At 50.5% G+C, this 23395-nt stretch overlaps 1 protein-coding gene across 2 annotated transcripts in view; it reads right to left on the bottom strand.

Annotated features, from left to right (window-relative positions):
* SLIT1 (slit guidance ligand 1) overlaps window positions 1-23395 on the bottom strand; it is a 170077-nt gene that overhangs the window by 132305 nt on the left and 14377 nt on the right. For both annotated transcript variants that reach the window (XM_060643067.3, XM_060643068.3), the window contains exons 2-4: window positions 15768-15839; window positions 13592-13663; window positions 10159-10230 (exon numbers count right to left, since the gene is read on the bottom strand). In XM_060643067.3, coding sequence (XP_060499050.3) covers window positions 10159-10230; window positions 13592-13663; window positions 15768-15839 — 216 coding nt within the window. The remainder of the gene's footprint in view (window positions 1-10158; window positions 10231-13591; window positions 13664-15767; window positions 15840-23395) is intronic.

The raw sequence follows: 23395 nt of genomic DNA, 5'->3' as shown, positions 1-23395 counted from the left end.
TACAGTGATAACTATGTTTATTTTAATACACACACACACACACACACACACATTTCAGGCCAGCCAAGGATAGACATACACTCATCCGTCCTCATGTCATGGGATGGAGACCCACAGGAGGGGAGGGGGCTCTGGTTGAGGGAGTGGTGTATTCAGGAAAGATGACTTTTACTCTCTGCTCAGTCACTCTGCTCGTAAGTACCCTCTGTGGCCCCCTCTGCCCATCATCCATTCCAGACTCCTCGTTCTAGGAAACAGAGACCGTCTATACCTTCTGGGCCGAGATCCACACAACAGTCTAGAATTGTGGAGCCCCTGCTCATAGGACAACTGCATCCTCTCCATCCACCCGTGTCTCCCACATCCTTCAACACCTGACTCGAAACTTCTCACCTTCCCAGAAGACTCCTGAGCAATCTCTTTCCTCTTCCTGTTTCTCTATTTTTTATCATGAAAGGCAGTATAGCAGAGAGGGTTAGAGCCTGACCTGCATTCAAAGCCTGGATTTGCCAACAAATACCCGTGTGACCAATGACTTCACCCCTCCATGCCTCAATTCTCCCCACTGTAAAACAGGATAATAATTGCATAGGACTGTTAACAATTAAAATGAGAAAATCCACATAAAGTGTTTGGTGCATAGGTGCTTAACAAATGGTAATTACAATTATTCTAACAATTATATATAGCTTTGGTATTAAACTGCATTTTTTGAAAATATTTGAATGATAGCTCAAGCATTTTTAAATGTCTTAATTTAAAAAAAAAATCCCTGGGGCGCCTGGGTGGCTCAGTCGGTTAAGCGTCCGACTTCGGCTCAGGTCACGATCTTGCGGTCCGTGAGTTCGAGCCCCACGTCGGGCTCTGGGGTGATGGCTCAGAGCCTGGAGCCTGCTTCCGATTCTGTGTCTCCCTCTCTCTCTGCCCCTCCCCCGTTCATGCTATGTCTCTCTCTGTCTCAAAAATAAATAAAATGTTAAAAAAAAAAAAAAAAAATCCCTATCTCTTACTTTTCTTTAATGGCAGCACAAAATTATTTATATAATTTCTGAAATGGCTTTAAAAAAAATCCTCCCTCCCCTAAAAGTTATTCATAATTTCTCCCCTCCTATGTGTACTCCTCTCTGTTCAGAATCTTCTTGATGCTTATGAATTCAGTTTGTCCCATACTGATTTTTGTAATGCTGTAGGAGAGGACTTTTCATTCCTTTGAGCCACAAAACGTCCCCAGCAGAGTGCTCTGCCTTTGCTGGGCTTTCTCCTGGGGGGCGACCTGTCCACTGCTCTTCCCTCCAGCCCTCCCCCAGGCGCTGGCCAGCTGCATTTGTGAAGGCCCATGTGGTTCTGAGGCAGCAGGGTCAGAGCCAGGGGCCAGTGCTGTGTTTAGGACATTCAACCATGCTGGGCGCATCAGCCCTCTCTGGCACTCAGGATGTCAATCTCGGGCTGGCTGCCCTCTGCTGCAGAGGCTCCCGGCCAGCCCAGTGGGATGCTTGCCTTTTTCACTTGAGCCTTGACAGCAGGCACAGATGTAATGATTGGAAAGCACTTTGAGAATTCAGAGTGCTCTGTAATTGCTAACTCATAATCCCCAAATTGTTCTCTGTGTGGCCGCAGGAGGTAAAGCGTCTGCCCTTGGGAGGGTCTTTGTTAGCGTGGCTCCCACACCAGAACCAGGCCGGGCGGAGGCAAAGGGGGGTTCTGATCGTAGAGGGGTACCTATCTAAGACTCATCAAAGTGTGCTGAGAGGAAGGCTTCTCAAAGTGTGAACCAGATAAGGAGGGGCTTGATAATAATTCAGATTCTTGGGCCCTCTCACATCTACAGACTCGGGATCTCTGATGATAATGTTCTGATGATAATCTGCATTTTAATAAACTCCCCTAGACAACTCTCATTCACACTAATTAGAGTACTAATGGTTTAGAGGTAGAGTACTAATGGTTTGGGTCAGAAGGACCTGGATTTGAGTCAGCTATGATCCCTATTGCCAGAGCTCAGCAAGTGACCTGACACTAGACCCACAAGATCTAGGTATTCCGGAAAAGAAAAAGAAAAAAAAAAAAACAATTTTTTTTAAGAGTTTCAAGGTCAAATCAGTTTGGCCAATGCAATACCCCACACGTCCCCCAGGGGCTTTATAATGCACATAAGCAGATTAAAGGGGCTGACCCAGTACTTCCCAAACTGTCTAACCAAGGAAGTTTCTTTCCATCATTACTGCCAGAAACATCTCACAGACTTAATATCTCATGAGACAAAGCTCATGAAGGTCCTTCCTGGGAAAAGTGAAGTCTAGGGAGTAAAGGAATAGAATCTTAAGGCAGCGGTTCTGGCAAGAAGGAGGCCCTAGCCAGTGTGGGGCAGCCACAGCAGCCCCATCCCTCATGCACCAGGGTCCTTGGCGGCAAGGCTGGTTCAGTCCCGCAGATCTGCTGCCCAGAGTGGACATGTCACAACGGCGAGGTCACCTTCCTGTTTCGGGTAATTTCCCTTGGAGGCAAGGCAGATCCATTTTTAACAGCTCTTCATTTCAGCAGAGAATGCCCTCCTGCCTCTGATGGGGGCTGGGGACCAGGACTGGAAGGGAGGCTTTGTTCTTCTGACCAGTGCTGACAGTTTAATTAAACCCAGCTCCAGACGGGGTCGGCAGGGTCAGGCATTCTTCAACAGGGCTCCTGCAGAATATCACATCCACGCCTCTCCAGCCACCAGGGCTCTGTTAATGAGCTATCCTGGTCCTTACAGCAGGGATATAAATAAGGGGAAATAAATGCCCTGGGCTGCCCTTAATCACCCATCCCCACCCCTTCCAGGTCCAGCAGAGACACAAAAGGTTGATCTTGTCCGGAGACATATTAGTTGCAAGGCTAAAAAGAAGCCCAGAGTAACTGGGTTTCCAGAAGTGGCTTCTGGGTGAACAAGAAAAAGCAAGCAGCGAGAGGGGGTGTTGTAAGGCAGCACAGCGGACCCCTCCCTGAATCTGGAAGGACAGAGGCACAGAGACTGACACCCACTGTGCTCCACACCCAAACACGAATGGAGAGTGAGTTTTGCTGATGTAAGAGGAGCCATCTGGTTCAAACAGGTCTGACCCCTGTGTGCATCCATGAAACATCTCCACATTCTCTAGTGATTGACTGTCAGGTGAGGAAGCTAACCCCAAATCCAGGTAACCTGCTACCAGGGTATAACCACCTTGGCAAGAGACAGGGCTCCAGCTAGTGAAGCATCTGCCTCTACCCACTCCGTCCTGCTGTTGGTCAGAGGCTGGCAGATTGCTCTCAAAAAGCAGTGATGACAGACCCTCCCCTCCTGGAGAGACAGTGCCTACCCGTCTGTCTACACAGCCCACTGCAAGTGTCCTCAGCGCTGAGGACAGCACTTGGCCTACAGGAGGCCCTGGGTAACTGTTGGATGAATGGGTGGGCGGGTGGATGGGTAGGTTTATGGGTGGATTGGTAGACAGGAAAGTAGAAGGAGAATGAGTGGGGGGCTGGATGGGGAGGATTGATGGGTAAATGAATGGAAGAGCGGATGGGCAGGCAGATGGATTAGGTGGGTGGAAGTGTGTTCGGTGGGCGGAGATGGGAGGATGGGAGCTATGGTACAGGGTACAGAGACAGATGGGCAGATGGGTAAGTTGACTGGTGAGTCGGTAGATAGGTAAGCTGGAGTGCATCAAGTCAGAGGTGGATAGGGGGCAGGTATATGACAGGTTGATGGGGCTGAGGGGATAGGTAGGTGGTGGGAAGATGGGTAGGTAGATAGGTGCAGGAGGTGAATGGGTGGTAAGTAGGAGGTGGATGGGTAAGGGGAGGTGGAAGGCTGTAGCATCAGAGAGACCAGGGTTCAAATTTGGCTCAGCCCCTTGGGCAGGTCACAAACCCTCTGAGCTTGCATTCCTTCATCTGTAAAATGGGGGAAATGCCGACATCAGAGATGTTGTGATGATGAAATCAGATAATGTTTGTGGGTTGCCCCCCTGATCCTGGCCCAGAATAGCCTTCCATTTGTTCTAACCATTGCTGTAACAACTGCGGTCCCTGAGACCTCCTGTTGAGACACCCCAGCCTCTGCCTGCAGAGCCCTTCTGCTGGCGAGCACACCTCCGTGGCTCCCTCCGTGGCCCCTAGGGGTGCCTCCATAGGTGCACCTCGTGAAAAACAGCCTCTCGTGAAAAAAAAAAAAAATGTTAAACCTGTTGGGGGAGGTCCCTGCAAAGCAAGAGGATGGCTCTGCGTTAAGACAGATGAGGATAAATCACCAGCAGAGGACAAAGGCTCAAGTGTAGGGTCAACTTAGAGGCTGTAGTGCCACCTCCAAAGCAATCCCTACGTAGAATCGCCTAGCATTTCCTGAGCATCTATTACAGGCCACAAAGTTTACAGCTGACACGAGAGTGGATTACACCTTTCTCCAATCCCCACAACAGCCTGTGAGGTAGACGGTGTTATCTTTATCTGATAAAAGAGCAAAACGGTGCTCGATGGGGTTACAGGAAGTCCTCCAACATCACATACCTAGCACTCACTGTAACTCAGACCACAGAAGCTTGCCATCGTTTATACAAGCTGGGAGGTCTCCTACCATAGAAATTACACATGCTTCTTTTCAGAATATCTGGGAAATAAATAGAGAAAAGGAAAAAAGTCGCCCAGAGACCACCCCTGTTGGCAGTTTGCAGTCCGTTTCTGTGCTTTCTTTAGAGTGATTTCTTTAGTGGTTACATTGTCAGTACAATTTTGCATCCTGACTTTTGATAACACAAACATTTATCTGCATTGCTTTACATAAAGACCACTTTTGGTGATATAAATATCTCATCAAATAGATACACCAGAATTTGTTTAACTGCTCCCTCAACACTGGACACTTTGGTTATTTCTATATTCAACATTCTATATTTCAATAGAGGAATATTCTGTATTTCAAATTCTAATTAACGCTGCAGTGAACATGTTTGCACCCATGTATTATTATTTCGTTGGGCTCGATCCCCAAATGTGAGCTTCAGGACCTTCAAAGGCCCGGTGTCTAATTCCAACCCGATCACCTCACTGCCCTGTGGTCCAAGCCAAGTCACCGCCTGGGCCTCAGGTCCCGTGGTAAGGAACGAGATGGACAGACCAACCCAACTCAGGGGGAGATATTACTGAAGAATAGCCAGGAACAGGAACCCTGCAGCCACGTCAACAACATCAACATAACGTGGGCTGAAGCATCAAAGTGCGCCAGTCACTTTGTGACCACACCTTACCCTACGTATTTGGTCTCTCTCAAACCTGTTTTCATGCCTAGTTAGCATAATGGCCTCTGCTGAAAGTCCATGATTTGCTCCCAGTGAAAAGGATTAGCAATGGATCCCTTAAAGCAGAGGGGAGGTCAACAGGTGAGAGACCAGAAACGCCAGGCCCTGCCTCCCCTCTCTCCCTGGCTCTTAAGGGAATGTGGTCCCCCTCCAGGTCCTGGAGGAGGAGCGGGCTCCATGGTAAGACTACACCGGGTGATCCCACAAACCCCCAACACAGCTCCTTGGCCTGGGGATGATCTCATGACCAATCATGAGGTCATGATTGAGCTCTCTAGACCAATCATGAGGTCATGAGGTGAGCCAATCAGATTCTTTCCCCAGAAATCTGGACTTAGGACCTGAGACCTGGGCATTAACTCCAAAGTCAGAAGAAGCAGGAGGGGAGTCAGCACTGTGGCTAACCAAAGTCATGGTGGAACTGAGATGTTGTCCATAAGCCCATAATAAATAGATATTCAGAAAGAACTAGAAACACCCTTCACATCTCAGTCCTGGTCCCAGCTCTACTTCACTTCCTGTCCTGGGGAAACTAAGTCTGCTGGTTGTCCCCTTACAGTACCCACCACACCATTACCGTCACCAGCGTGCAGGAGTTTCTGTTTCTGGAGCCGAGAGTGCCCAAGTGCTGCTTGGACAGACCAAGTGGACTGGGAGAGTTAACAGAGGTGTTTTGCAATGCCAGATGTTCAAGTCAATAGACAGGGTGGAGGTGGGACAAAGAATGTTAGCAAATAAATCTCTAAGCACTTGCTCCTCACTGTTCCCTAGAACAGCAACAAAGGTAAAAAGCTCAGTGAGGCCACATGCCACAAACAACCAGATCAACCAAAGGGTTTGTTTAACCATTTCCCTCAGAATGTGTACTTTTGAGATGGCCTGAATTGGAGGGGCACCATGCTGCACTAAACCGAGTTGGGCCCAGTCATGAACTCAAGTCCTGGGCTGACCTAAGGGGGAAAATGCACAGGAGCTCTCCTCAAAGTCCTGATGGCTGGCACACCTGTGCTTACAGATGAGCTTAAGAAATATTCTAGAGGAGAGCTAGAGAAAGCAGTCCCCCTCCACCCGGGTCTGGCTATGCTCCTGGATAAGAAACATCTCCTCCCAAGAGTTAGGGACCCATCGCCTAAAAAGAAAAAGCAGCAGGCACTGGGAAAGGTTCTGGCTCTAGAGCCTGGAAATATTCCCCAAAGAGCCACCAAGCCTTCGATCGGGAGGGCCCATCTCCTGGAAGTCCTTCTGTTCACTGCTGACTGGCCCCTCCCCAAGGCAGCCAGCCCCAAGCCACTGGGGTAAGAATATCCAATGTTTCTGGAGGCCACTGCCTCTAGCTCCCAGCCCTATAGGGTGCCAAGAGCATGAGTGAGGCAGACTCCTGTCCCCTTCAATGGCTTTTCCACTCCTTGAATGGAGTTCCTTGTGCCAGCCTTTGGATATAAAACTCAGCTATTTAATATTTGTTAAGGCATAGAAGTGCTTTTCTCCAGTAAAACATGAAGAGCACTGGGTGGGGAGTCCAAAGGGGCTTCAGTACTGACCCTGAGGAGGTCGCTTTACCCCCCCAACTTTGACTTTTTCCTGACTTTCAACAGCAATAAAACCATGACACTCTGTTCACCTCGCAGGGTCACAGGTCTCAGACGAGACACGGGAGCGTCAGCTTCACTGTAGGGCCATTCACTCACCAACATTGTCCAGAGCACAACAGGCATCGGCTGCAGGCCTGGATGCTTTACGTGCACGATCTCAGCTCAGCCTCCTGATAGCCCAACAGCGTACCGGTAAGAAAAGCAGGCCCCAGGAAGTTAGACCATCTGGCGTTATACCTTGAAAAATCCAGGACCACCTGACCCTTGATTTTCTCCTCCAGGCTACCTTCCCATTCCACCAGGGATCCAAGCTCTCTAGACACAGGCCAAGAAGGCAGCCACATGGACCACACTGTGTCACCACTGTCAGGAGGGGAGCCCACGGACGGCAGGACACGAATAAAAGGCACCAGGGCACCTGGTAAAAGGTAGACCCAAGAGTTGGAGAAAGACCCCTGTGGAGCCATCCTATCCCCTTCAGCCCCAAGAGCTGGTGGAAGGCTATGGCCAAAGATGTCAAAATATGAATAGGGTTAGAAGTAATCTCAAGCAAAAGGCGGGAAGTTTGTGAATTTAGATTCATATGAGGAGATCTTGGGTATTTTAAAATAAATGAGAGATGGAAACAACCTAAGTGTCCATCAACAGATGAATGGATAAAGATGTGATATATATATAATGGAATACTATTCGATCATGAAAAAGAATAAAATCCTGCCATTTGTAACAATATGGATGGACCTTGAGGGATTTTGCTAAGTGAGATAAACCAGAGAGAGAAAGATAAGTATTCCATGGTACCACTCATATGTTGAATCTAAAAAAAAAAAAAAAAAGTCAAATTCATAGAAACAGAAAATGGCAAATGGCAAAGTGGTTTCTGGGGGTGGGGGAAAATAGGAAGAGGTAGATCACAGGACACAAACTTTCAGCTATAAGATGAATAAAGGTCTGGGGTGACTGGGTGGCTCAGTGGGTTAAGCGTCCAACTCTTGATTTCAGCTCAGTTCATGATCTCACGGTTCGTGGGTTCAAGCCCCATGTCAGGCTCTGCACTGGCAGTGAGGAGCCTGCTTGGGATTCTCTCTCTCTCTCCTTCTCTCTCTCTCTGCCCCTCCCCGCCTTACTCTCTAAATAAATAAATAAAATGTTTCATAACATAAGTGAGAGAGGGTCAAAGCAGGTGCCCAGAGCTCAACGGCAAGCACGCACTACACACATACTCTGAACGCTGGTCAGTGGAAGACAGTGGGTCAGGATGACCGAGGGGAAGGGAAGCCGAGCAGACAGATAATGCTGGGAGCATGAGGGCAGACTTTTGCAAGGTGAAGAGGGCTTGGGGAAAGCAAAAAGAAAAGTACAGGAGGACACCAAGGGAAAAGATGTTCGGGATGAATTTTTGCAGAGGCGGAGCTGTGATAAGACCTGCGAGAGCCAGCTTCTAGAAAGGACAGCACAGAGAAAACAGGAGCTGCTGGAGCCAGGCCAGGGCAAGGCCAGCACCTGCCCATGACCAGTAACAGCACAGAACTCAGGTTAAAGCACAGGTTAGGGAGATGTTAGGGCGGAGGCATCTGCTGGGAAGGACCATGCACCTTCAGCAGCTAAGTAAAGTGCCCACCGTGTATGCCCAGCCTGGAATGAAAGCACCAACCCACCAAGTGACGGGGGACTGAAGAAGGCCCGGCTCAAGCCCAGGGGTGGTGAAGACCAGCAGAAGGGGTCATCACTGAGGGTCACTACGGAGATCCTCCAGGCCAGAAGGAGGAAGAAACGGGAAATGACCATAGAGACCATTTGGACAGCTTAAAGACAAAAACTTGAAGGCAGGTTCAATGACACAGGTTAATCAAGAGCTCTGGAAATCGTGACAGACGTGGAAAGAACCGGCTGTGCTTAATCCAAACTCCAGAAGCCCAGTCACACCCATCAGCACTCAGGCAGCCCTAGGGTGCCGTCTCCCACCCAGCCCCTGCCCCTCAGTCTTGTCTAAGTCACTTGCTGCCTCTTCCTCCACCTCGGTGCTGCCTATAAACTTCTTCAGGGGAGACCAGCAGCCTCGCTTCCTCACACGGTGCTCTGCTGGCCATGCAGGTCCCAACCAGGTTGTTAATGACAACTGAAAGAACTCAAAAACCTCCCAACCTAAAATTCAAAATCCCTACAGCCCTTTCAAAATCAAACAAGAGGGGCACCTGGGTGGCTCAGGCGGTTGAATGTTCGGCTCTTGGTTTCAGCTCAAGTAACGATCCCGCTGGTTCATGAGTTCAAGTCCCCAGTCGGGCTCTATGCTGACAGCGCGGAGCCTGCTTGGGATTCTCTCTCGCTGCCCCTCCCTTGTTCACACACGCTCTCTCTCTCTCTCTCTCTCTCTCGCTCTCTCTCCCTCAAAAAATTAATAAGTAAACATTTTTAAAAATCTAACAAGAGGACACGGTTGTTGTAGATACTTACGGAAAGCAACGTGAAGGAAAACATAAATTGTTGGAACACAGATTTGGGGCTCAAAGTTAACAAAATGTTTCTAATATGCAGATCTGTGCAATAATGCAACTGACTGTGGAGGTGGTGAACTCTCCATCATTAGAGGTAGCCAAGCAAAGACTGAAGGACCACAGGCTAAGGAGCTGCAGAAGAGATTCCTTAGATGATCTCTAAGGTCCTCTCCAACCCAGGATCCCAAAAAAGAAGCAAATGCTAGAACAAGTACAGACACATTTAGCACATCACAGAGTAGCAGAATTAGCCACTACCCTTTAAACTTGGAAGAAATACATTTACAGCAGATAAAAGTCCGACTTTATGCCATGGTTACTAAGTTTCCAGACCTCATTACCCAGATCTGAAAATATCAATAGGTCCAAGAAGGGCTTAGTTGAATGAATAAATATTCGACCCAAGGCAGGTTACCAAAGGCTGAGACAGATGCACAAAGACAGTGCTCCCTATAAAGCCTGGCATCACGGCTGACGAGAATGTCCACTCCCAGAACATTCTCACATCCACACTGTCAGAGGCAGCACATAGAACTGAATGAGTCGTGGATTCTGCAAGTGCTCACCAGACAGAAATGCCCCCACGCAGCACCTTCCTACAGAAAGGGCCTGGCTTTTGATGCCCCGTGCAACTCCTGACAGGTAAGGAGCAGGAGGTCACCGTCATGGGAAATTCTGGGTCCCCCTGACCAGACACTGCCCCTCCCACAGGGTGAGGGACTAGACCACAGACAGAGTTTTGGCCACAGTGTCACTCACAGCCTCGACAGAGCCTGGTTATTCTGGAACAGCAGTTCTGGCAAACTGTGCAGCTGGTTCCGGTTCAGTCGTCTGAAAAAGAGAAGAAAGGAAGACTCGGAAGTTGCTTAAGTGTTCCAGGAAATCCAAAGACTTTTCAGACAGCACTGGATTCAGAGTGAGAGGGCACAGGGTTCAAATTTTAACAAAGTCACTGTGTAACCCCAGGGAAATTACCTCCTCCGGGCCTCAGTTTCTTCATCTATAAAGTGGGAATTCACCATCCAACACTTGGGGAGGAGAAGCACAGAGCGCCTGTGAAAGCTCCCCACCAAGGACCCGAAGTACAGTGGGCGTCGACACCTTCCATGACTTCCTCCCTTGCTCATCATCATCATCGTTACATTTGCATGACCCTTTGTAATTTAGAAGGCACTGATTCAAATATCATCTTGGTTTTCGAGCTGAATACCTGACTACACTTGAAATGTGAGATATACCCTTATGGGGTAGGACTAGCCACAAGGTCCTGATTTTTTGTTGTTTCATCCACATTTGACTCCGTGGCAACTTAACTTTTTTTTTTAGTGTTTGCTTTAGGTCTTTTTTCAAAATGAAAACAGCTTTCTCGATTTTCTAAATTATGTATGAGATCGCATGCTTAATTCTTTAAAAACTTCAAGCAATAGAAGAAAAAGTATTCAGCCACCTGCATTTTCCTCACTCAACAATTTGTGGATGTCTTTTCATGCCAAATGATAGAGAACGACCCCTTTATTTTTAATGACTGACTAGTATGCCCATCATTTCTAATTGCTCCACGGGTGGACAGACGACTCCCCGTTTTGTAAACACAGGCAGGAGTGGAAAGTCTGGTCCTGGAAGGTGGCCTGGCGGAGAAGACCCAATACAGAAAGGACCCGGACTCGTCCCAGGAAGGCAGCGATGCCTAACCAGAAGCTTCTTGCCACCTTCAGCACCTAGTTCTCTATACCAGAGCACCAGAGGCCAGTCCACTGGGGCTGTGGCACCTATAAATGTAGAACCTTGGTGCTCACACAGACCATCCACAGGGGCTTCACCTGGGAGTTGGTAAGCACTGCGTACCCCAGCCCTGTTGAGTCAGAGTCTGCATGTTAACAAGATCCCCCAGTGATCTGCGTGCACGTCAAGGTTGGAGAAGCACAAGAGTACGAGGCAGCCCCCGCCCTCCAGACTACAGCGCAGTTTGGGCCTCACACGACCATCCCCTTCAACAGTGCTGTACGATGAGAAACCAACTCGGCAAGAGCTTTCTTTCACTGGGAGGGAGGAAGAAATGTAGTTCTCTGCGGCCAATAGTAACTGGTCTGTGGTAACCTCCTCGGAGGTCGCTCTTCGTCTGATATGTGAGAAAGGCATCATTTTCTAGCACAGTGCAGACAATTAGACCAGCTGGAAGAGGTTTACTCAAAAGGGAGGGCTCCTAGGGAAACACATTACTGCCTTGGAAAAAAAAGGGGGGGGGGGACCACCAATATAATCCTTAAAGCAACAGGAGTAGACATCAGATCACCTCAAGTTCCTTCACCTTGTCCAGTAAATTAATCCTGTGTTTACACTGTCTGGTAATCATTGTTTTTTTTTTTGTTTTGTTTTCCCCCAGGACTTTCTCATCTTTCTGGCTTCTATTTCTGAAAACATTTAAGAGGGAAAAAAAATTCAATAGCCAGTTTAAAGTAGAAAATCAAAGGACGCCAAAGGAGGGACCCAGCACGGCGAGGAACCTGCAGGTCCCTGCCCCATCCTGGTGGCAGCAGCAGGCATGACCTGGGCCACCCCCAACGTGGGTAGACCCCCGCCCACCTTTTCTCCTCCTGCAGGGCAGGGCAGCCCCCAGCCAGAGCCGCAGTGGGTTAGGTCCCAACCAGGCCCTCCCAGCCAAGTCACGAGGACATATTTTGTTCTGAGCCTTTTCAAGAAAACAAACACAGGACTAATCATCTGTTGTAGCTGCAGCCTCCTTATTGCTCAGGTTTAGGCCTGGATGAAGAACACAAAAGAAAGATCGCCTTGAATGTCTTCCAGGCAGCAGGAAGGCAAGAAGACAGCCATATTCTTCTCCCTTTATTTAATACCTCCCTTTCTTTGAAGTAAAAGAGAAGAGTGAGGTATGAGGTCATAGTCATTAAGATCTCAGGCTTTGGAGGGAAAATGATCCGGGTTCTAATCCCTTCTTCTGCCCTTAATCTCTTAATAATCACTTAATAACACAAGTGCCTTAACTGCACTGCACCTCTGTTTCTCATCCGTAAAACGCCACTGACCACTGTGTTGTTTTAAGGATTAAATGAGATACAGTAGGGCAAAGAGCTCAGCTTGGCGCCTGGCACAGAGTAAGGCAATCAACAGTAGCTATAATTATAATTATAAACTCATTGTAAGAAAATTCATCAAAAAGATGAGCACAAAGAATAAAATTATCCCACCACTCAGTGTAATGAGAGTTAATATTCCCAATGATTTTCCTCCTCCTGTATTCTATGTACATACAAGCTGATTTAATTTACATAAATGTCACTTCCTGCCTTTTTCATTTAATATTACATTGTGAGCACATTCCAATGGTCTCAACTGTTCTTGACAAATGTGATCTGATATCTTATGTCTCCACCAGAACGGTTTTCCATTTTTTTGTTGTATTGTTGTATTTAAATGATGTGCCATGAATATCCCCCGATAAACAAATTTTTAGCCACATCTCTGATTATTTCCTTAAAATGAAATGGGACTTTCTGGCTCGAAGGGCATGAACTTCAGGACTCTGCGCACCTCTTGAGAGCCAAACCAAAGCAAAAAAATGAGACCAGTGACCACCGTGAACTTGAGTGTCCATCCCCCACCTCACTCGTACCACATTCCCTTTTCTTTTCATTACTGCCAACCTGAAATGCAAAAATTGATCAAGACCCATTTTCAAGTGCAAAAGCCCTGTACGGAGCAAACCATGTAAATCAGAAACATTTCCACCTTCCGGTTTCTGTGCTGTGGCCCTGAACACCCAAGACGCAAATCCTCAGGTGGCCGGCCACTGTACCTTCCCTGACGGTCCCCTTGGCACACCATTTCTTCCTTATGGCTACACGAATCAGTGGGTATGAGATGATATGAAGCCATCTCACTTCCTCAGTACTGCATGGATTTTTTGCCATAATGCATTTTCAGGGAAAACCGACAAAGACAGTTGCTTTTAGAGCACGGGGTGCGGACACCCTCCAGCTTTGTCCTTGCTGTCATCTCACAACAATGCCGTGACGGCTTCCACGGCTGCGGCTCCCCCTGGCTCCCATCAGCAGGTGGGAGGCGGGCGGGGCGTGCAGTCCTCTCCCCGCACACGGCCCTCGCTGCCAGACTCAGCCATCATGTGCCCCCGGCGCCACCCCCCCGCCCCAAGCCTGTGCCCACGGATACTTACAGCCGCTCCAGCTCCTTCATGTCGTCGAAAGCCCCCCGCTCCACCACTCCAATCTGGTTCTCCATCAGCTGCCTGGGGAGGCAAAGAGACAGGACAGCTGCAGGGTGTTGGACAGGAACTCTCAGCAGCAGATGGCACAAGGGAGTGAAACAGGAGCAGGGCCGGAGATACACGCAGACCCGCGTCCCGGCCCGAGCGGACAAAACTGCCTCACAAGCTTGCAAATTCCCGACAGGGCTGGTGGCATGCTCAGCCCCGACAGCAAGATGCACTTCCAGCCCCCGAGCCCATGCCGATCCCTCTGAAGCGGCCACCGTGGTCACAGGATCCCAGAGCACCGGGCCACGGCTCCAAAGACAGCCTCGTCTTGGGAAGCTGGGACCCAGGCAGCAGGGGTCAGTGCCAGGCTGCTGGCGCACGTGCCCTCCTTCAGCCCAGAGGGCACACGTCCAAGCGGCAGAGCAGGGGGATGGGCCGGTAGCAGGGGGCGGGGAGCCTGTGCCAACTGGGCAAAGCCCACACGTGCAGCAAACACGCTGCAGTTGGCAGCCAGCACCCCTCTGCCCGCACTCCTACACTGCCTGGCCCCATCTGCTGCCCACTCGACCACCTGGCTCCACGAGACTGCACCTCCTCACCACCAACGCGCCCTACAGCCCAGAACATCCGGCTGGCAGGCAGTTTGCTTGTTGTGTGGGAATTTTGGAGACCATCAAGTAGATTTTTCTCCCTGTGGTTTTCTCCTGTCCACTCTCAAGCGGGTGGCTCGAGGTCCCACAAGGACCTCAGAGGAGGTTTGGGGATAGGACAGGGGCAGAAGCTGCCACCACACACTTCTCTTCTTCCACCTTGTTTCCAAAAGCCCGAGCTGTTGAGGAGCTCGTGCTGGAGGCCTGGGTGGGTGGGGGGTGACAGGAGGGAAGGAGGGTTTTCCTATACTCAGAAGAGATTCCTGGAGCCTGGGGAGGGGTCAAAGATCAGCGGGTTCTGGAGCAGCAGAGACCCCTGCCCAGCAACTGACAGCTATGACCCCAGGGAAGATGGAGACCACAAGGTCCCCAGATCCGCCCAAGACCCTCAGAACTGCAAAGTAGTTCTGAAAGAACTGAGGCCCCAGGACCCTTGCACTACCCTGACAGTAGGGGGTGAGAACCCTATGACGGTCTGATGTTGAATGTGTCAGAATGCATGCATGTGTCTGAGAGGAGTAGAGCAGGAAGTGACGAAGGGATCCACCCTTTCCCCTCCTCACTCCTCAGTCCTCACTCCTCACCCCTGCCCAGCCCAACAAGGGAAATGCTGCGGACAGCTCCTTTGCTGGCTAGTGGTCAATGCCAATAGAGCCACACCCATCACCTCCAATATCTGTCACTGTCAGGCACCCAAGGGGGTCACCTCTATCCTCAACTGCCCCCACTCATCTACCGTCTCAAGTCAGGGGTAGCCTTGCCGGAGAGTCTTTCTGAGGCACAGAGTCAAAAGAACTATGGAGAATGTTATAGGCTGAAGTGCATCCCCCAAAATTCATACACTGAAGCCCTAACCCCCAACGTGATTTGGAGATGGAGCCTTTAGGGAGGTTATTAAGGTTAAATGAGGTCATAAGGGTAGGGCCTCAATCTGGTAGGACTGGTCTCCTTATAAGAAGAGAAAAAGACACCAAAGATCTCTCTCTGTGCACACACAGAGGAAAGGCCATATGAGGACACAGCAAGAAGGTGGCCAAGAAGACAAGCCTCACTACAAACAACCTTGATGGATGGCACCTGATCATAGACTTCCTCAAGAACTGTGAGAAAGTAAATTTCTGTTGTTTAAGCTACCCCGTCTGTGGGTGTTTTGTTATGGCAGCCCCAGCAGGCTAAGTCAGAGGCCTAAAGGTTCCTCATGGTTACCCGGTCTTCCCTCATTCCAGGATACAACCAACAGACAAGACGCCCCATCTGTCCGGCCCAGACCCTGCCAGGCGGCGACCACTGGTGTCTATGCTGAGCCCAAGTGCTCAGCTGTGTGCAAGACAGTGGCTGCTCAGGGGAAGGACTCACTGGCACTTCCACCCCACCCCCCTCAGGGCATCCAGGGTCTCTGGCCCACAACCCTACAACCCACAGCCAGGACTCTGCTCAGGAGCCACAGGGCCACTGCCAAGGGTAGGGGCAGAAGGGAGGTTACTCACAGCACCCGCAGCTGCTTGAGTCCCACAAAGTCATTTTTATGTATCCGAGTGATGTTGTTGCCGTTGAGTTCCCTGGTGGAGGCAAGGAGAGAACGAAATGGGTGAGATGCCCAGGGTGGCCCCCAGGCCAGGGCTCAGCTCCACACTCCCTCTCCACCTGCCTCTAGCCTGTCCTCTCATCAATGGGGCTGGGTGCTTCCCAGCCAAGCCCCGGGACCCCCAAGTCTATGCCAAGGCCCAACAAGCTAAGGCCCATCTTTGCAGCTGATGTGAGGCCAGAGAAATGCACAGGGCACAGGCTTGCTGCTGGAAGAACCGTGGAAGCCAAAGTCATGGCTTTTGCCCAGAAAGACCTCAGGCTCATTGGAGAGACAAGACATTCACGCAGGGAAGAACTTGGAAACTAGACAGTTGGAGGCTATTCAGGTGGAATCCTCACTGAGCCTCAGTTTCCTTATCTATGAAGCGGGGATAATAACTGTGACTAGCTCATCAGGTTAGCATGGGGCATAAACAAGTGAAGAGCATGGCCTGTACTTGAAAAGGGCCCCCTTTTCAGACACCCATGCCATTATCTGATGGCACTGGCTCCTACAGGCTGTTGTGAGGAGACAGCAGGGTGGACCATGCATTTTAAGGAGATTGGGTACACAGGGCCCAAGATGAGACCTAAAAGGCAAGGCAGGTGTGCACAGTGAGAGGGACAGAGTGGACATTCTGGGAAAGGGGAACGGCCCTTTGCCTGGGGAATGAGGGAGGAGACAGGCTGGGAGTCGGGAGCTGTGGGAAACGGGGTTGGGGGATGGGAGTCCGGATCACAGAGGGCCTGAAAAAGCAAGCAGGGGAAGACAGAGAGCCTGGAAGGCCCACAGGCAGAAGCCTGCCACAAGGTCCGTCTTGCATCAAGGAGAAGGAGGGCAGGGCCGAGGAGGACAGGGGGCCCACTGTCTGGAGCAGGGCCAGGCCTGAACTGCAGTGGCTCCTCTCCCCACACCACCCCGGCCTCTGGCCCTTCCTTCCCTTCCAAGGCTACTGCGTTCTTCTTCAGCCCTCCCCAACCATGACCCGGGCACCTTGGCCATGAAGCCCACCTTAGAGGCCATCTGGCCCCTGCCGAGCCTCTGCCAGGCCACTTCTCTTCACAGAGAGCTAGCACAGCCTCAGAAAAGCAGGTCCTTCCAGGAGGCAGCTACCGCACTCCCCAGAACGTTCTTCCACTGAGCCACACACGGCACAATCTCAACCAGGCCTAGCCTCAACCACCTCCACATCTAATCTATCTCCCTCTGGCAGCTCTGTGGCCACATCCACGCCACCTCCTCCTCTTTCTCACCGCGTCAGAGTCACTCACGTGCTTGGCAACAAGCTAACTAGCCCCATCCCAACGCACATGCGCACACACTCACACACCATATTCCCCTGCAGCCCAGCCTCCTCGCCTACCAACACCCGTCAGCCCAAATCCAAGCTACTTTGAAAATCGGCAAGTTCCCTCTCCTCTAAGCATTTAGGAAGCGTGTTTGGCCTAGATGATGTTCTAGAGTTGCATCTGCTAAGAACAACATATGTTATTAGTTTCCACACACTCCAGAAACTGGGCTCTGTGTACATCCTCCCACAGGGCTAGAAAGTAGTTACGGTGCCTGTCTTACAGACGAGCAAACTGAATTGCCGCTCAGAGAGGTCAGGTGTCTCCCGGAGGGCACCAGCTGGTAAATGACAGAGCAGAGATCTGGACACGGCCGTCTGATCCTAGGGCCCAGGCTTCTTCCACCGGGCCAGGCCCGTGACGAGCTGATAACTCATTCAACCCATCACTCTCTCCACCCTTCCCCTGAGCCTGGCTCCTGATCCTGAGGAGCAGCTGGAAAGACTCATTCCCTGCTCTTCTCTCTTCTATCAGGATCTCTCAGAGGGGCTTGAGGCCTCTCCAAGGTAACGGGGCCCCTGATGAGAGGCCCAGACAGAGCCACTTCCTGGCCTAGACGCTGCAAAGGGGCCCTCTCTACGTGAGATGGGCTCTTTTCCACGTGAGGGTTTTTATGGAACCAAATATCCTTCCCTGACGCCTCGGAGCCTCACCTGTGCACCCCAAACTGCTCCTCCTGTGCACAATTGCACCTCAAGCATCGAGAACCTCGTCAACAAGCCCTGAAAATTGGTTCCCTACGCAAGCGTGGCTGGTTTCCTTTGGTCCATCCTGCTGAAACCTTCATCCCCAAACCCTAAACCACAAGGAATTTTTAACCGTTTTAATTTTTTATTATAAAGATATATCAGTACTGATTACAAGAGCAAAAATGTTAAAAAATGGACATCAACAAAGCAATGTTTAAATTTAAAAAAATTTATATGTATTTATTTTTGAGAGACAGAAAGAGCACGAGGGGGCAGGGGCAGAGAGGGAAGGAGACACAGAATCCGAAGCAGGATCCAGGCTCTGAGCTGTCAGCACAGAGCCTGACACGGGGCTTGAACTCACGAACTATAAGATTGTGACCTGAGCCAAAGTCGGACGCTTAACCGAGCCACCCAGTCACCCCTTAAAATTTTTTTTTAACGTCTATTTATTTTTGAGAGAGAGAGACAGAGAGAAAGAGAGAGAGAGAGAGAGTGAGCAGGGGAGGGGCAGAGAGAGAGGGAGACACAGAATCCAAAGCAGTTTCCAGGCCATCAGAACAGAGCCCAAAGCGGGGCTAGAAGCCACGCACCTGCGATCATGACCTGAGTCGAAGTCCCAGGCTTAACCCACTGAGCCACCCAGGACCCCCCACAAAGCAACATTTAGTTGACTTTCCAGCACATCTGTGAAACCAAGTACTATGTAGCCATTTAAAAGGGTACAGATCAGTTTGTACTGACAGGGAAAGATGTCCAGGATACAGAACGGGTAAGAGGGTTACAAGACAGCTTGTATTCTGCGAGCTGCTCATGTAAAACCACACACAAGTCATCCCAGTATGTGGGCAGAGCGAGCTCACTGGGGCTTATAGTAATGCCACATATTAATACCTATAACTGCTCAGTGGTGGGAACTGAGGTGACTTTAGTCTCTTTTTTATACTTTTCTGCACTGTTTGGATTTTTAAAGTACATCTATATTTTTATAAGCCAACATAATACTCAAGTTATTGCACTTAAAAATAAGAGTAACACAGAGGCGCCTGGGTGGCTCAGTTGGTTTAGCCCTCCCCGACTCTTGATTTCAGCTCAGGTCATGATCTCACCGTTCATGAGCTCCAGCCCCATGTTGAGCTGTGCACTAACAGTGCAGAGCCTGCTTGGGATTCTGTCTCCCTCTCTGTCCCTCCCCTGCTTGCTCTCTCTCTCTCTCAAAATAAATAAAAATAAACTTAAGAAATAATAATAACAGGGGTGCATGGGTGCCTTGGTTGGTTAAGGGTCTGACTTCGGCTCGGGTCACAATCTCACAGCTTTGTGGTTCAAGTCCTGCATCCGGCTCTGTGCTTACATAACAGAGCCTGGAACCTGCTTCAGATTCTGTGTCTCCCTCTCTCTCTCTGTCCCTTTCCCACCCATGCTCCCTCTCTCTCTCTCTCAAAAACAAAACATTAAAAAAGTTTTTAAATCATAAGAGTAATACATGCACATTGTTATTTTTTCCATTTTCTGAAGAATAAAGAAAAAAATTAAAATCACACATAAATCCATCATCCAGAATTAACTTCTGTTAACATTCTAGAAGTTTCTCCCAAGCCTGTTTTCTTCGGATACAATTTTTATATAGTTGAAATAATTCAACAAATATTTATTGAAGATTTACTGTTGGCAAAGCATTTTACAAGGGGATGGGTGAGACAGAAGTGGTACGCACTCCTTCTGCCATGTTACACCCTGTTCATTCCCCCACTGATGATTTCTGACGGGACAGCACTTATCCCTGCATCTGGATGCATCAAGTTACTGGGGCATTCCCCGACCCCCGGTTCAATGATAAACACCGCATAAAGTTTGGTGGGCATTTGGGAGGAATACATTCCTAGAGACAAAATCATTCAGTCAAAAGTCACGAAAAAGCTGATGAATGTTACAATAACTGGCTCATTCTTTCTCGTGGCAACCATGGTTTATTTATAAGGCAATTGACTTCAACAATTGTTCATTTCACAGACAGCAAAGCTGAGGCAAAGGAAAATGTTAGGGCTTGTCTGAACAAGGCCCAACAGGGAAGTCCGGAACCCCTGCGGTGGGCCGGGGGGTGGGCACGGAGTACTCACAGGGACTTCTGGTGACGTATCGTACTCACATGCCTCTCTTCTTACCCTTTTGCACCAGCCCCTGCGCAGACCCCCGGACCCATTCCTTAGCCCACCATCAGGCGACTCCACCCCCTCCTCCTCACTTCCTGCTCCCCACTCCACCCCCACGCAAGAAAAGACCTGAGACAGGCAGGCAGAAGAAACAACAGTGCAGACAACGAGGCAAATACAGCCTCTCTCTCAGGAGGCCCTGCTGGTGGCTTCCGGACAAGAATGCCCATGGACACTCAAGCCCCCCACCCCACCCCAGCCCCCACCCCAGCTCCCTGCCTCCCTCTCCAGCTCTCTTACCCGGGAGCTAAGTGCCTCCTCTCAGGGGAGAGCCCTCTACAGGCAGCCTGGGAGGCAGAGGCAGCTCTCATCAGGCACCCAGGTCTGAGGGCTGCTGCTTAACGAGGCATTATCACCACTTAGGCCATTTAGGCCGAGAGAATGACCTCCACGGGGTAGCTCAGGGCAGCCAGGATTAAGTTTCCAACGTGGGCCAACCACTTCCCCTCAAACCTTCGGCCGAGGCTGCTGGAATGAGGCAAGGAGGTCATTCTTCTCCAGCGCCTGACTCCTCCAACAGGTGGTCCTTCGGTGTCGCCATGGAGACGCCCTCCCCAGCAAGCCACCTGGGAAGGAGAAGCTGGGAGAGGCTGCTGTGACCTTCCGACCTTTGCAGCCACAGCAGCCAGGCGGGGGGGGGGGAGCCTCCAGGGCGGCTCCCAGCCTGGTTTCCAGGAAGAACCCGGATCCAGAGCCTGGCTCCCTGAGGTTCTCGCCGCCAGGGCCCCACATCCACCACTCCTCCCTGCCGGGCAGCCACTGAGTGCAGGCTCTGAGCCTAACTCCTAACACGCTTCATCTCACTCACCCTCACCCTCGCAGTGAGATGAGTCGTGTTCTGTCCCCCTCGCTGATGAGGAAACTGAGGCACAGACTGGTGAAGCAATTGCCCGGTGCCACGCAGCTAATTAGGGGTGGGGATCAAACCCAGGCCAGTGTGATTCCGTGCTCTTTCCCCCACATCATGACGCCTCCTGCCAACAGACTCTGCCAAGCACACCCCTCACCCCAAGTGCTCATGAGAAACTTGGAGGCTTTGGATAGGAAACACGGGGGCCCTGTAATAAGACCCTGTGCTCTGCCTAAGCAGCCGTATCAGGGGGTCCCTGGCCAACTGAGCCAGTGGCTAAGAGCTCGGCCTTTGGAGCCAAACTGTCTGTTCCACCATCACTAGCTGTATAACCTTGGACACACGGCTTAAATTCCCTGGGCCTCAGTTTCCCCATTTGTATGAGACTAAGGATAGCATTCACCTCCTAGAGGTGTGGTGAGGCGTACATGACAATATTTCTAAAACACTGAGAGCAGTGCCTGGCACACACATGTGCTCTCTGCGTCCGTATTACCTGCTGTGAGTATTTCGCTATCACCGCTATCACTGTCGTGCCCCTCAAGGACCATGGCTCCCCCGGGAGGGTGGTGCCCCAGACTCAGCTCAGGCTGGGGCCAGACGGGCAGCACCCCAACGAGCAGGGAGGAGCCAGCAGCTAGCCAGGCTCTGCAGGCCCCAGGATGCAAAAGTCCAGGGAAGAGGCCCTAAGGCCATTCTCTCTCTTCCAAAAGTGACGAGTGTGCATCTGCCCTTCTCCCCCAGGAGGAAATACACTCTGGAGGCAAGTGGCCCTGATTTCCATCAGCTCCTGTGTGGTCCTAACCTAAAAGAAAAACCTCAGTGGTGAACGATCTTGAAGAAAATCCTCTGAAGCAAAGTTACCAAGGTAAAAACAAAAACACACAAGGATTTCGTGAATCCTCTCAGGAAACAAAACTCTGATCCCCAGCACCTGCGTGTTTGGTGATAAACTGAAAGAACCCCTGGGATTTCCTAGAGCTGCAGGAATAAACAGCCTGGGTCCCTCCCGGGGTGTTCTGGGGGTCCCACATGCCTCACAGCGTTTCTTGCCCTAAAGCTCCACCACTCCTAGTGCTACTTCCCTATGGGACCAGAACATCTTACAGGGCCCCAAACCTGCCATGGCAGTGAGGAGGCTCAGGCCACACTCCAAATCCCTTCCCGCCAGATCTCCAAAAAAATAAACATGCAGCTCTGACCGTAGCTGAGACAGGCCTCTGGGGGCAGGGGGCAGGGAGTGGGGGGGGGGGCTGTATACCTCGGCTCTGTCCTTTGAAATCTTACCCCGGCCAAATCCACGCAAGGAGCGCCTGCAGAGTCAGGAGAACTGAGGGAAGGAAGGATTTCCCTACCCAGCCAGGGCCCACACACGACAGGCTGAACTCTGCAACCCACAGGCCGCCCAGCTGCACACCCATGCCATTGCACCTGGAGGGCCTGGGGCCCCGCAGAGCCACCTAACAGGGCTCCCCATATTCCCTCTGGCTCCCCTCCAATCTGTTCTAGCCACAGCCAGAGGGATCCTTTCAAGATGCAATCTGATCGTGTCACTCTCCACTTAAGCCCTTCAATGAATCCCCATTGCTCTTGGAATCGAGACAAAATCTCTACCGAGAACTATAAGGCCCGCGCGGCCTGCCCCCCACTCCCCCTTCTGATTCGCTCCCTCCTGTGGCAGGGCCTTTGGACTGCCATCCGTTCTGTCTAGAATACTCCTTCCTCTTTGCCTGATTCCAAGTGTTCCTTCCAGCTGGTCAAACTCCCTATCACAGGCCTGCAGAACACCCCAAACTCCTCATCTGCAGCACAAACCAGATGGATTTGGGGGCTTACTTGACTGGTATCTCAGCCCCTGCGTGAGTTTATAAGCTCCCTGAGGACATGAACTGTGTCAGTTTTTTCTCACTGTTGTATCCTCAGGGCGTAACATAGTACATGGCACCTCATGGATGCTGCATTAAGTTACTGCTTGAACGCATGAATAGATTTGCATTAAAGTGGACATATTTCAAACAGCAATGGGTTGAGTGGGTTTTCCAATGTTTCCCTGCTCCCCGCACCAAAGGGAAAAAAAAAACAACCTATCCTAATTAAGAATTACTCTCCCCGGGCTGCCTGGGTGGCTCAGTCAGTTGAGCGTCTGACTCTTGAATTTGGCTCAGGTCATGATCCTGGGGTCATGGGATTGAGCCCTCAGTCTGGCTCTGCACTGAGCATGGATCCTGCTTGGGATTCTCTCTCTCTCTCTCTCTCTCTCTCTCTCTCTCTGTCTCTGTCTCTCTCTCTCTCTCCCTCCCTCTGCCCCCCACCCAGCTTGCTCTCTCTCTGAAAAAAGAAAAGAAATGCTCTCCCTATCCAATCATTATGTTGTAAACCTGAAACTAATCTAACACTGTGTCAATTCTACTTCAATTTAAAAATAAATAAACTCGAGGGCACCTGTT

The sequence above is a fragment of the Panthera onca genome, chromosome D2, assembly GCF_046562875.1.
Source record: "Panthera onca isolate mPanOnc1 chromosome D2, mPanOnc1 haplotype 2, whole genome shotgun sequence".
Lineage (NCBI taxonomy): Eukaryota > Metazoa > Chordata > Mammalia > Carnivora > Felidae > Panthera > Panthera onca.
The sequence above is the reverse complement of the archived record's forward strand: the minus strand, read 5'-3'. Positions and strand labels throughout refer to the sequence as shown.